Raw genomic sequence first — 14,018 nt, forward strand, 5'->3', positions numbered from 1 at the left:
CCCACAATGGAAAGACAGCATTCATATTATTTGTACCTAATTCTTTTTCTCTTCTATAAATTATTACCTCCAATGAATGTGGTCACTAATCAGTGAAGAGGCAGTCGACGTGCCCACCATTTATTGAGTATTGTGTGGGTCCGTGTTGTGTTTATTGGTTTCTGACCTCGAGGTACTATAAGTGACAGGAGGTGAAGTTTATTTTACTGGCATCATGCTGCTTACTTGTCAAGACAGGTTTATGACTGCTGCATTCACATTTACATCATGTAGCTACAGGCAACACAGTTCTCCTTGTTGACAGAGGCTGTTATCACCTAGGTGATGCCTTTGTTATTGAATGGAGCACACTTGCACAGGGCAAGAAAGACCAATTTTATTAAGCTGCTGGTTATTGACTTGCCGCTTTGACAAGACAAATAACTGGTCGTGCGAGGCAAGTAACCGGTCCTAGAGGGAGCTAAAGGAAGCAAGGTGTTGGGTTAGACATTACTACAGAGTTTAATATGAGACTCCAGACAATCATTAATTACTTCTTTGCATGCTAGTATTTACTTCAGGATCATTCAAGAAAAACCTCGTAGGCAAGGAAGGTTTTAATATGACTGTAAATTATTAATTAGGTTTGAAAATGGGCTAGACTTGTTATAGGACAGACCAGTAACTGCTGAGTCCATATTCCTATCCTCAAGGGAGGCCAAAGCTTTATTGAACTGACTCGTTGCAGTTCATGTTTAGAAATGAAAAAAAGGGGTCAAAGGTGAGCGAAAGCTCAAAGGTGGGGCTGCTTACTTGTCCATCAGTCCCGATGGTGCCTCCGCAGTCACTGAGAAGCTCAGACATGTCATAGTAGCTGGTGAATTCCCATAAACACGCCTCCACATTGAGATTTCTGTAGAAGCGAAGAGCGCTGGATCCCCTGAGGGAAGTGCTGTATTGGTAAGGTGCAGTCTCGCCGATCACTTCTGGGTTTTTGGTGTCTTCAGTAAGGAAGCCATAGCGAGTCTTGACCTCAGCGTAGTCCAACAAATTGGAGCAGCGATGGTTACCAACACGGGTACCATCAGGGCTCAGCGTCAGCTCAAAGTTAGACAGGGGCCGGGTGGACACGACAGGCAACATACCTGCAGAGAGAGGAGACACAGGAGTGTTAGATCAGAAATTAAGGATTAACTAACTGAAGTACCTTCATATTGAAACAATTAGGTTGATAAGGGATGTATGGAACCAACATTTGTAAGTGCCTCTTAGCTTGAGAGGGGTTTTAAACCCACCAGAGGCCTGTTAGTGATAAACTAACATAAAATCTGCTATTTTTACCATCAATGTGAGGCATGGTGACAATTAGTTTGATGAGGTTGGGATGGTCCGTATCTTCTGCCCCACTGTACCGCAGCTTGGCCGAGAAGGGCTCGGCCCCCACTGTGCCTGCAACACGAGGCTGGCACATTCCTGCAACCACAACATACAGAAAGAAGCATGAAATGGTTTCAGTTTATATTTCTTAGTTTTCTGTCAGAGTAAAAATAAAAACACTGTTGTGGGAGACTAAATGCAGCCAGCAGCTGGTTATTGTGCTGAACCACTTCCACTAAAAATTTGAAGTTAGGGAATGAGCTGAACTCACCCTCGTCTATGCTGATAGACACAATGGGGCTACTTAGTTCTAGACCTTCATCCCCGTTGGAGTTCACAGCCCTCGCCGCACACTGGACTCTGGAGCCAGCCTGGAAATAGACTGAGTCCAAGGTTATGAGTTTGGAGGAGGTGAAGAAGGTATCGAAGTCAACTTCCCTCATCGGGCTGGTGACGCCGTCGGGGCCGGTGGGGGCACTGACGAGCCAACGATAACGAGTCAGGGTGTTGTTGATGTTCTCGCTTACACAGATGGAGCCTGTTTTGTCATAGTCTGGGTACTTGGCGTTACAGGCCTGGAAAAGGGAAAAGAAAGTATGCATGTGAGTAAAATGCACTCAAAAAGCCAAAGATATTTCAGTGTACAACAGAGGGCTCCTCAAGGGAGCTGAAAATAAAGCAAAGTGTGCAAATGTGCTGAATACTACCTCATTAACAAATTTACCCGTTGAAAACTTGTGTGGCAAAAAGCTTTGTTAATCAATAGCAGAGTAATTGATTTAAAAAGTATGTGAACAAGTACTTGTTGGGACCTACAGAAACACAAATGACAGGGTATCCGGCCACAGGCAGAGCGTCACTGGTCCTGTCGATGTCATCGTATTGTAACAGAGAAACCACTCTGGGCACTGAGGGGAACGTGACGTCCGCCATGCTGTTGGTCTCCTCAATATAAATGATGGCTTTACTCATCTATTGATTGACAAAGAAGAGTAATTAAGGGGATGCTAAAGACAAACAAATTGCTGCTCATAATGTGATAATAGACACATTAAATGTTATACTAATCTGGCTTAACCCTCACCTTCGTCTCCGCCACCATGTTCTCATCAGGCTTTAGGTGCACAGTGAACGCCTCCCTCATTTCTCTGACACCGTCATATAAAATCTCCACCTCCACATAGTGCTCTTTGTCCCCGTGTTTGAACACAATTTCTGTCGGGAAAAAGCAGAGACATTTGACAAATATTTGACAAAAATGCTCACTCTTTACTGGCCCTGACAAAAGGTGTCTGGCAGTGTTATTTACCCTCAGATATGGGATGGTAGTCCTCCCCCGAGGTGGCGGATCCATCTTTGGTGTGAATTCTGACAACAGAGACCTTGGAGGTGTCTCCAACGCGCAGCACTGGGATCTTCACCACAGACACTTGGCCCCTTTCCTTCGGCTCGTTCACACTGAATTTGGTCTCTCCAAAACTGATAATCGCCTCTGAGAAAGCATATTGCATTGTTTTAAATCTGCTAGCAAACTGCAGCATCACAGGATACCACATTTTACTGTCGTCGTGGGTACAACTTTCACAGTCTGTTGCCCCAGTGGTAATATAAAACACACTATGGTAGATATAATCCAACTTGAAAGTTGGTTTTGTCATTTGTAAATTATGTACATGGAGGCTTTGAAAGACAACACATAACAAGAGAACAAAGCATTCTTACTGTCTGCGTCATCTTTTATCTTGATGAGTGTTTCATTCTGCCCTCCAATAGAAGCTCCAAATGGAGATTCGCTCTTGGGGCTTCCCAGCACAAGACGAAGCTCTTCCTCTTCCTCATGTTCCGTGTCATCAACTAGCACCAGTAAGCAAGGTTTTTCAACCTCTCCTGTAAGAAAAAAAGCAATATGTAAATCTGATACTGAGTGAGCACATGTGTGTAAATTATTATGCAAAGGCAGGTGTGCTCGGTCTTATTACACCACCTGGTAAGAAGGTGATGATGGAAGCATCTGTGTTGGGCCTCTCATTAAAATCCATCATGACCTGGGCTGTTCCCTGCCTGCTGTAACAGCGTACTGTGGACTTGTAGCTGATATCACCGCTACGGTACACAGTGGCTGAGATCTGCCCGGAGTTCTCATTGCCCACGTACACAGCATCGCGGAACTGCACCTTTGGCACTAGAGAGACATAATTAAATCCATTATAGTCAGAAATGTAGCATAACACAATCATGAATCACTAATCATTTGAATACATTTATATTATAACCAAGATTTCTGCTCACAGTCAGAAACGGAGTCATTGATGAGGATGACAGTCTTGCCGGGCTCCCCGAGGATCCCACTCATGGGCATCCGTAGCACCAGCTCGAACCTCTCTGGCCCTTCCAGCACCGGCTGACCCAGATCATCCAGGATGATCACACGAAACGTCTGCATGGTGACCCCCGGAGCAAAGTCCAGATTCCGGCTGATCCCCACGTAATCCGCCCCAGCTGCCCCCACCACACAACAATATAAGTCAGACATGTTTCAAAGAGTTCAGTGTTTATGGTGGATATGGCACAAATGGACTACGGTACTTGGTCTTATTTTGACAGCAGATCCCATGTCACTTCATAATTCATTTGTGAAAATGAGGCACGAAGCGGGATGAAAGGATACGGCCTACATGCTGACAAAATGACTGTTTCTATCTCACGGTCAATAGCTGTGAACAGCTGAAATTTGCGTGATTAAAGCAGCGCTGCAAGAAACTGGACATGTCCCCGAGCGCTGACAGGTTATTCATTTGCCATTCTTTGAAGAGTCCAGGTATTGCGGGCTCAGCCTTGGCCCACAGGCTTTCTTTATGTACTTCTGACCCAGTTATGTGTGTTAAGTGTGGGCTTGCATTTTTACCATGTTGCATGCATATGATTAGATGCTAGTTATTTTTGCACATAAAATGCAGGCAGGAGCAGAGATGTTCAGACGCTGTGTGAAGGGGGTGAAAACCGCCTGGAGGCGAGAGATAATAACAGCTGTGGGAAAGACTTGAGGAGATAGCAACCGGTCTTAAAGTCCAAAGCGCTTGCTAAATTGCAGAACAATCAGAATGCATTCCTGAAGCTCCGTCCTCACTCACACTACTATTAACTTCATAAACAATGTGTAGATCCAGTGCCTGAAGACAAGTGTCCACCAGTGGACTCTCCCCCCTCAACCTACAGCAATGTTTACATTCCCCAGGTGATCCACTCAACATATCCAGAGTTAAAATCTCCTTGCACTGTTGAGCTTGGAAAAACAAAGACTGACAGGGTGATGACTTAAGATATTGTTTCCTGTGGTTTACATTTATCTAAGCACAAACTAGCTAAATCTGTCGGAAAAGGCACCTATCTGGGACACGTACCCTGAGCTGAGATGGGATCTGTCTTTCTGGAGCGCACCGTGACGCTTCCTCCTTTGGAAAGATCAGTCCCTGTCCTCCACACCTGCACCTCCACGACGCCGTCGCTCTCATCCACATGGTAGTCTGTGTTGCCAAAGTAGAAGACAGGATCTAGGAACAACAAGAGAGGAAGGAGTGAAATAGATGAAGAGACGCGCACAGGAGGATGTAGTCCATAATAATCTTTCATCTGTTTCACAGCAGGATATTTCCTGATGTAATTGCTGCGTTGAATCTTTAATGCTAGCATGCTCGATAAGATTATCTCTGATTATAGGAGAATTGAGAGAACATTTCTATTGAATCAGCAGCAGGTAGTAAACACTATAATTGTCGACCTTTATCTGTACTTTGTAACTTCCTGGCATGTTTTAGGGGTATTTCTGGAGCCGCAACAAGTATTAAAAGACAAAAAGAAACCTGGAGGCAAAACTGAGTTTCCTAGTTTTGGTCTTGATGAGGCTGGTGGTGGAGCTGACTTTGATAGTGATGGGTTTGAGAGGCAGACAGGAGGCCTGACAGGAGGTCTGGGGGATGTAAAGATCGATGTGCCAGCCCAGGCCTGCCTCACTGCAATTAGTATTTCTATGAGCTGAGATTCCACTGCAGCCAAAATCATCCAATGGTTTTCTGTTTAACCCATTAAGAGCCAGTTTTCTCTCAATGATGTCAAACATGTCATGCTGCATGTGAAATGACTGCTGTAGGGGATGCACCTTAGTGTATGTGTCCTTGGGGGAGGTGGGCGGGGGGTAAAGTGAGCTACTGTGACACCAATAGAACCCTTTTCATGAATATAAACTGAGGTGGGTCAGTCGATTACAACAAATCTAAAGCCGAGCCACCAAAAACTGAAACCAATCTCATCTAATTAATTGATTGAATATATATTGTTTGTATCAAAATAGGAATAAGCCACAGCTGAGCAGGAAAAATCTTGTGCCTTTGAAAGCAGCTGAGACCAAATAATGAATACATTAAATGAATGGCGATGGCTATGGGCAGAGTTGTGGTTTCCATGACAATGGAACACTGCACCTTACAAAATGCTACTTAGCTGTTTCTCATCTCACAGCATGCGGTAAACTAAAGAATATAGATCTGAGATGCACGGAATAAAAATGAATCTACATCGTCGGGCATGGTGATTATGTTATGTAGGGAAACCAAAATGCCACAGCAGGAAAAAAAAGAGACAGAGATTAATCGTCAGTCAACAGTGCCGGCAGGCACAATTACTGATCAGAAAAAAAGAGTGTTTATAGTTTTACACTATATAATTATTCTTCCAAGTAATGACTCATAATTTGATGCAGTTTGCTTTGGCAGTAGTAGCAAGAAAAGACAAGTTCTGAAATGTAAAAAGCCTTTTAAGCAAAACCTTGGGGTGTGCGATTCTCAAAGGAACCGTCTGTGTGGTTGAAATAATGTTACTCCTGAGTGCAAGGAAAGGGCAGAAAACTTTTATGCTTTAATCTGTGCTGAGAGCTTGGCTAGGACAATGAATGCCGCATCAAGAGGCTTGCAGCTGCCAGAATTTCTACCCTAAGAGAAACCAAACAAAGATGGTTTTGGCTGCCTGCACTGGTCCCCAACTGGAGGAGTAATCAGATCTACTAGCCTCAGGTTGATAGCCAGGAACTCAGGCCCTGTTGTACTAGTCCAGTAATCAGATAAGGTTTGTGCAGCAGACAAACAGTGATCTTCAAAGAGCTATGGCCCATTAGCTGAAAGGTAAACCGCTGGCTTTTGGGCTCCATCAGCGGAGCAGCAGCCTCCTACACTACAAAACACATCGAAGGATACAAGAGTACAAGAGGAGATGATCCAGATTTATACCTACACTTATGTAAAATTAGGGAAGCTGAATAAATGATCATTTAATGTGTAAACAAAAAAAAAGAAAAAAATTAACAGATTTATGAGATGAGATTTTGTATTCATTGACTTTTATTAAAGTATTTTAAAAATACACTATCAGCTTTGTTTTATCAACATCTTTTTAAACTTTTTTATATTTACAAATTGAGTGAAATGTAAATATTTGATCTTTTGATGGTTGTTTGAAATGATAACACAATGCAAATATTGATTTAAAAAACAAACGTGTGGTTTCCTTCTTTGGAAATTGAAAATACAAAACACAAGAATAGGGGCATGTTATACATAGTCATTATGCTGGTCCCTTTATTGTGTTATGTGCTGGAGGTACAACGCCAAACAAAGGAAATATCTTTACTGTTGCATATGAGTGAACATAAAAAAAAAGAGTATGCATAAGAAGAGATGCAGAGATCCCTAAGGGGACTGTTACACTCCCACTGACTGCTTGATTTCGGCTTGAACTTTGCATGACATTCCCACAGTGCTAAGTGGCTTCGCTAATGGTGAGAATCAGTTGAGCCCTGGCAAATGCTCCTTTGCTGGATATATTTATCTCCAGCAGAAAAAGCATACAAAAGAGCCTCCATATTCAATACAGAAAATTCAACGACTTTCACAACGCCTGCAAAAAAACTTTCAAAACATTTTCAAAGCAGGTTCTAGAGTGAGCGTCTTAAGAGTGTCGATTTAAGTCAGCACCTTTCTGCTTAAGTGCCGGGTACATCTGTTTATATGAGAAGGAATGGAAATCCAGGTGAGTCATAATGACAGGGTTCGTGAGTTCCCCCTGGATTCATCCCCATGTAGAATACAATGCACACTCACTGGACCCGCCCACCTTTAAAGCAGCTCCTAATCATACGTTCAGAGCAAAATTTACAGGAAAGTGACACAAGGCTATAAATACACCAGTCCAGTCCTGCTGTACAAGCATTCTCATGTCTTTAAGTCCCAACCACCAAAAATGTTTCCCCGGATGCAGAGTCAATATCAAACAGCAATTACCTCTGCAAGAAAGGACAAGTTTCTCCAAAGCCATCGCAGGTAAAAGCCAGAGTGGAAACTGTAAGGATGTGGCCGTTTACGTGCAGATGGTGTGCTGCTGGGAAAATAGCAGGTATTCTATGGACTGCAGCTGTTCAAGCCACTATAAAATGCCTGGACAGCTTGTAAAACTTTACAGTCTTCGCTGCTAAAAGATTTACTTCTATGCAAAAAAAACAACATTATAATAATTCATGTCCCTGGTGTAAATTTTTATATTTAAGTAGTTCACCAATAAACTTGGCAAAAACAGTGTTTTTAACAGATTGTACTACAAAGCAGCACATGTGCAGAATGTCTCTGTTTGTGCATTAGTGTGTGTGTGTGGAGAGGGGTGGGGTGGGGCGGGGGGGGGGGGATGAAAAGGAAACAAAAATAAAGTGTGAAAGGTTATTAGGCTGTGTGTTTAGATCTCTTTATTAGCCATATTAAAAAAAAAGCCTCCGGTACACATTCGCACACACCAGCTAATTACCGCACTGCCTTTTAAGTTTTTTTTTACCTCGTCAGTTCAAACGTTTTTTTTGTTTTTTGCTGTCATTTAAATTCAGTTTTTTCAGTCCTGTTGTTGTTGTTTTTCCGCTTCTTTTTATCTTTTTTAACAGATTGCTGCTCTCTGTTGATTTTAAGGTGGATTTTGTTATTGTTGTTTTCTGCCCTCTATGGTTTAGTTGTTTCTGTGGAGTCCACGGCAAAGTTAAAATTGTTCTCTTACATTCACTGTGCATTGTGCATGGTATTCTTATGCAGGAATGCCCCTGTATCATGTAATTTGATTCTGTGGCATATCTGTGCATATTGTTAAAGAAACATTCAATGAATTCGGTAGCACAAAGTGAACCTGAGTGTTTAGAGCCCCTCTGGATCTGCAGCTGGCTTTATTTAATTGACAGGAGACACCAATTATTGGAACCTAAATTTGCAGAATTGCGTTTGCAGATTGTGAACAGACAACCTCAACGGCATTGTAAATGGTTTCTCAATTAAAATTCCCCAAAATATTAGCAATGACAGATTTCTTTCCATTATAACAGCCCCTAATCTTATGACTGTGGATTAACACAAGGTATAAGGCCCACAACATGCATGTAAAGTAAAAAAAAATGATATGTATGAAAAACTTCACTAATTGTACTCAATTTAAGCCATTACAAATCATTTTTTACCAAATGACTGTGCTGTATAGACTGAAATATGTAAAATTGTCAAAGTCCAGAGACCACCTAGTGGGATTTTCTACAAGTTTAATTATACTTTCTATGCTTCCCTAAATAGCAGGAATATCAATTTCTCAATCAATCAATGTCAATTCCTCTACCGTGTAAGAGTCTAGTGGTTTTCATTTCAGGCAAAGCTTATCTTCATTACTCCTTCTCTGTGGGAGAAGATGTGCTAATTAGTGAAATTCATGTTTTGGTTGGGAAGAAAACAGGCCCCCTCCTCAATACCACAGCTCCTCAAAACTGGTTATTAGTGCATTAAACTTCAACCTTTTTTGATGCAAAAGCTACAGACGTTTTAGAATCCCGTAAACTGTCAGATTAACATCAGACTCTTGGCAGACGGTACAAACTCCACCTCTACTGCACTTATGTGGCTTCTTGCACATGCTCGTTCCTTCGTAGGTGGCCGGGATTGTGTTTGCACGAAACACACAGTACATACATTAGTGCCCTGCTTCTGTTTTCATTATGATACTCTGGTTTGTTGGCTTGGAAAGAAGACATCTTGCTATAATGCATTTTTTGGAATATATCATAATTGTGCATTTCTTTTAACTATTTCAGCCCACAACCCGGTATAGCTGCTAAAAGCCCTCCTCTGGAGGTCCAGCAGAGACCTTTCACAGGCTGGGACAGGTGTTTGGCCAGGCCTCGGCTCCCCCATGTTCAACACCTACTTCACAACTATTTCTACATGAAGGATGACCAGGAAGGATGTGATGCCCCCATTGGCCTCATTTCCATATATACTGGGGTGAAGTTCAAAAAGCAACCTGGATTATAAACCTGAGTTTAATACCAAACTAGACAGCTGTTCTGAAAGTGGGATTGAGTCTCCTGCTGCCTCTCTTATCTTTCAGACAGAAGATTGGTCTTTTTCTGTTTGCCTCAGAGCTATTTACCATTTACTTCACCATCAATGCTCCAGCCATTTTATCATTACCTCCTTCAGGGAAATACGAAGAGTTGACACCACCTTATTTCTCCCTGTTTTTCACTTTACATTTATTCGACGGATGACGGCAACATTTATCACCTAATCCCAAAATTATACTTTGGAGATCTTGTACCACCAACTTTACACTTACTGTGCGTGTGTGTGTGTGTGTGTGTGTGTGTGTGTGTGTGTGTGTGTGTGTGTGTGTGTGTGTGTGTGTGTGTGAGGGGGGTGGAGCCAGGGCATTGAGGTCATGACTGCCTACTGGAACCTTACGTATAAACACACCCTGTCACTGACCGATAAACACCGCAAACAAACTAAGTCTGCTCGGGCTGTGTCCTAGCGTTGCGTGCCGTTTCTCCAGTAAGCTTATGTTTAGCTGTAAGCCCAGTGTTGAAGGAAGTCATCCCTGGTTCAGGCATGGGTCGGACACAAAGACAACACACTCCAGCAGTGGAGTTTTTCCAGAGAGCCGAGCATCTTTTTAGATCTCTTTCTTTTGTTTTGCCGAGTAGCATAATTGTGAGCCAAGACAGATCCATCCTGAGGTGGACAGAGAAGCATGTACAGATAACCAGATGAGTGCCCGCGCACACACACACACACACACACACACACACACACACACACACACACACACACACACACACACACACACACACACACACACACACACACACACACACACACACACACACACACACACACACACACACACACGTGATATGTACAGTAACTTTCCTGCCAACAACAAACAACAGCTGCTTTTCACATAAACCTCTGGCTGTGTGACATAGAGATGGATAGCGATTCTGGCAGCCTGTCATCGTCTCACCTTTTATCCTGATTTTAAATGTGTTGGACAATCTGTTGGGGAGGTTTTCCATTGTTCCACATGCAGGTTTTTATACATAAAAGTCACCTCCTGAACTAGAACCATTTCTGTTATGTTAGAGCTCGGTCCCTTTACAACATATTCAATATAATTTCTATGATGTTTGCTCTGATTCATGAGCAGCTTTTTGTTTTTTTCACTTAAATTCTTTGAGCCTCCAAAGCCATAGGCAGGTTTCATTTCCTCGCGAGGATATTTATTTAGTTCTCAGCAAAATATTTAGTTGATAGGGTAATTATATTTTATCTTGTATATATGTCCAATCCCCTCCTTCACGTGATATATTTTAAACAATCCGCTTGGCGTATACATAAGGTAGTCAGTGAGCACTTCAGTTGTTTCTCAGAGCAAAAGCGACCTCAGCAGTAAACATGTCCTCCACAAGACTACACTCACGCAAGCTCCTAAAAAGGAACAAAAACAAGTCTCAATCAAACTTATTTCATCTATTTAAACCATAAAAACCTCTTTGGGTTAGACAAAAAAGCCAAACTTTACCCAGTGTGTGTGTGTGTGTGTGTGTGTGTGTGCGTGTACAGTTAGCCAATCTGATGTCAGATACGGGTGTCGTTATAATAAGGAACCAACCTGTCGTAGTAGAGTATAGCTTCAGGCATTGTTTCTTTCCATGTCAAACTATAAGGCTTGACAATAGCAGGAATCAGAATTTGAGAATAACAAAAACAGCACACACATTATGTTTTCTCAAAAGGGGGCTGTGTTGTGTATTCCTTACAATTATGATGTATAGGGGCACCCTTGTGAGTTTGGTGCTTTCTGACAAACAATATGCATAATAAGTCTTTGATTGTCACTCAACCACGCTGAAAAAGCTAGAGGCAAAGAAAACAACTGCAGATAAGGCAGGAATAAACCTGAGTACAGGCTGTTAATGCTGGTTGTCAGTCTGAGTCGAGGTAATCCTGTGACGCACTGAGTCTGCTTTTCTCCTGTTGCTGTGTGATAATACACTGAGGACCGCTAATATCGGCAACAGCATGCTGCTCAAATATGCAGTGATAACATTTCTCAGTATATTTTATAAATAAATTGTGTTTTTGAGCTACAAAATGAATTACTCAGGCAAGTGATTGTTTATAACACCTGAGATAAGTACTGGCTGACTCTATGAAACAAGGGCAAACAAAAAATAATTTGTCTTCCACAATTGCATGAAAATGAACATGCTATTTATCAAATACAGGAAACTGTGCTCCATTAGAAGACTAGTTTCTTCAACCATTAATTCTTTGCCTTTGTTCGCCTAAGTCCTTATCTTTTACTAACTTATACTTCCTAATATCCAAATGCTTTACTTTTCAACCAGCCTGACTCTCAAAGTCAGAGTCAGACAGTAAGAGATTTATCAATACCGTCTCCAATCAATGAGCTCTCTGGCAGTCGTAAAGACATACATTACTTGCGCTGTCATAGAGTCAGACCATGACAATGTAATTTAATAGCTGCAGTGTTAAAGTAGTTCTTTGTGAAGCAAGCTGAATGCCGGGAAGACTAACTGTTGTAAAAACCTGTCTCAGCTGCTGTTCAGGCGGTCAATACACAGAGGCAGTAAGTCAAAAGACCCTCAGCTCACTCTGAGGTTACACCAGAGACTGCGAGAGACTGAGAACTTTCCAACCTCATAACTTTCTCAATACTCAAGCAGGTCAAACAAATACAGTTGAAATGTATCTGCCTCGGGTCCAATGTGGTCTGGCTCCGCCTGAAGCCTGCTCACACATTCATTTTTCTTCACTCTGATGATTGTCTGGAAACCTTGTTCGTATTAATGTTTGCTCAGACGCTCTGAATGGCAGACCAATCAGTGACCAGTGAGAGTGCAATGGCATTCAAGTCAAGCATTTTTTTTCTAAAAGTAGTTGCGGCCATGGTGGAGATTCAGTGAATATGGTGATCGATACCGATTGGTTAAATGCTGCTTGTTTCTAAATTAACCCGAGGTCTGCGCCCAGTGGGATGCAGGACTGGAAACGATGCCCCGTGGAGCGTCAGCAGACCTATTATTCATGCAAAGGCTAGATTTAATCAGACTTGAAAATTGCTGATTAATATTTGTGTTTTGAGATCCTTCTCATGTTTATCCAGACATGTACAGTGGTTGTGGTTGCAGGTTGCGTATGTCATACATAAGTAGACTATTGGCCTTGGTAGAGGTCTGCTCTCTGCGAGTGCCCTTCTAGTTTCAGACGCTGTCATGCTGAAGGCAACAGTGCAAACTGACCAAAAATAGCATGTTTTTGGTTGGACAGCGAGCAGCATCAACACTACATTATGCATAGAACATTTAGAGAATTTAAGCAGCAGGAACAGTTCTGGGAAATGGTGTCTCCTTATGTTGACTAATTTGAGAAGTTTAAATAGTTAAAATACATTTCAAAAGAAGCCACCTTACTTTAGTGATATGCAGTAAAAAGTAGTCATACCCAGTTGTCATTATTTTTCTGATTACTTAAACCAAACAATCACATAACAGAATGCAGAATTGAATGCTGCGCCATAACTTCAACTGGCTTCGATTTAGATTTGAGGGGGAAAAAAAGACAGTTGTGCAACCATGCTGCGTTTTTCAGCTCCAGTGTTGCCTTCCTGCGATCATAGAGTCTTGACTTCACAGCAGTGCTTCTGGAGATCGTCAGAGCGATAGAAAAATTAGAAAAGGCCTTCAGGTGTTGGGGAACAAAGAGGCGTCAGGAAGATATGGGAGACTATCGGCCCTCCGGGCTGAGCCTGCAGATAAAAGATAAAGGCTTTGCCTCCAGGTAGGAGGATCGCACACTCAAATGCTTTTTCTCCAAGACGTTGGCAGACAAGCAAAAACACACACAGACAAAAATTCCAACAGGCTTTTCACATCCACACCAACATGTTTGCTGTCTATACACCCACCTGCCGACCTGTTTGAACGTCTCTCTCTCTGGATCAATTCATGGAGCAAAATATTGCATTTACAAAACTTTTCCAAAACAATTTGTTTTGCTTCTGCCAAAGTGCTTATCTGTGGCCCATGTAAAATAAGAGACTACAAAAACAGCGAAACCTCAAATCAGATCAAAGCCCCTCTAAGAGACAAACCCACGCTGCCTGTTCTTGAGGCGTTAATCAGAAGTGAAAAACCTTTCAAATTGAAAGAAAAATGCACCAAAAAAAAAAGCATCTAAAAGCCTCAAAATGATGCAGTAAACAAAGCCTTATACCATGTATTGACCAGCATACAC

The 14,018-nt window shown here is 42.1% G+C and overlaps 1 protein-coding gene across 1 annotated transcript in view; it reads right to left on the reverse strand.

The window, feature by feature from the left end:
* frem2b (FRAS1 related extracellular matrix 2b) overlaps nucleotides 1-14,018 on the reverse strand; it is a 50,953-nt gene that overhangs the window by 7,292 nt on the left and 29,643 nt on the right. Inside the window, exons 7-16 of the mRNA XM_069707409.1 lie at nucleotides 4,758-4,907; nucleotides 3,646-3,855; nucleotides 3,341-3,538; nucleotides 3,079-3,243; nucleotides 2,666-2,848; nucleotides 2,441-2,571; nucleotides 2,173-2,328; nucleotides 1,628-1,931; nucleotides 1,321-1,452; nucleotides 793-1,124 (exon numbers count right to left, since the gene is read on the reverse strand). Coding sequence (XP_069563510.1) covers nucleotides 793-1,124; nucleotides 1,321-1,452; nucleotides 1,628-1,931; nucleotides 2,173-2,328; nucleotides 2,441-2,571; nucleotides 2,666-2,848; nucleotides 3,079-3,243; nucleotides 3,341-3,538; nucleotides 3,646-3,855; nucleotides 4,758-4,907 — 1,961 coding nt within the window. The remainder of the gene's footprint in view (nucleotides 1-792; nucleotides 1,125-1,320; nucleotides 1,453-1,627; nucleotides 1,932-2,172; nucleotides 2,329-2,440; nucleotides 2,572-2,665; nucleotides 2,849-3,078; nucleotides 3,244-3,340; nucleotides 3,539-3,645; nucleotides 3,856-4,757; nucleotides 4,908-14,018) is intronic.

The sequence above is a fragment of the Brachyistius frenatus genome, unplaced genomic scaffold (assembly GCF_029030835.1).
Source record: "Brachyistius frenatus isolate BFR_SWC_R1_liver_20210118 unplaced genomic scaffold, ASM2903083v1 Contig_68, whole genome shotgun sequence".
NCBI lineage: Eukaryota > Metazoa > Chordata > Actinopteri > Embiotocidae > Brachyistius > Brachyistius frenatus.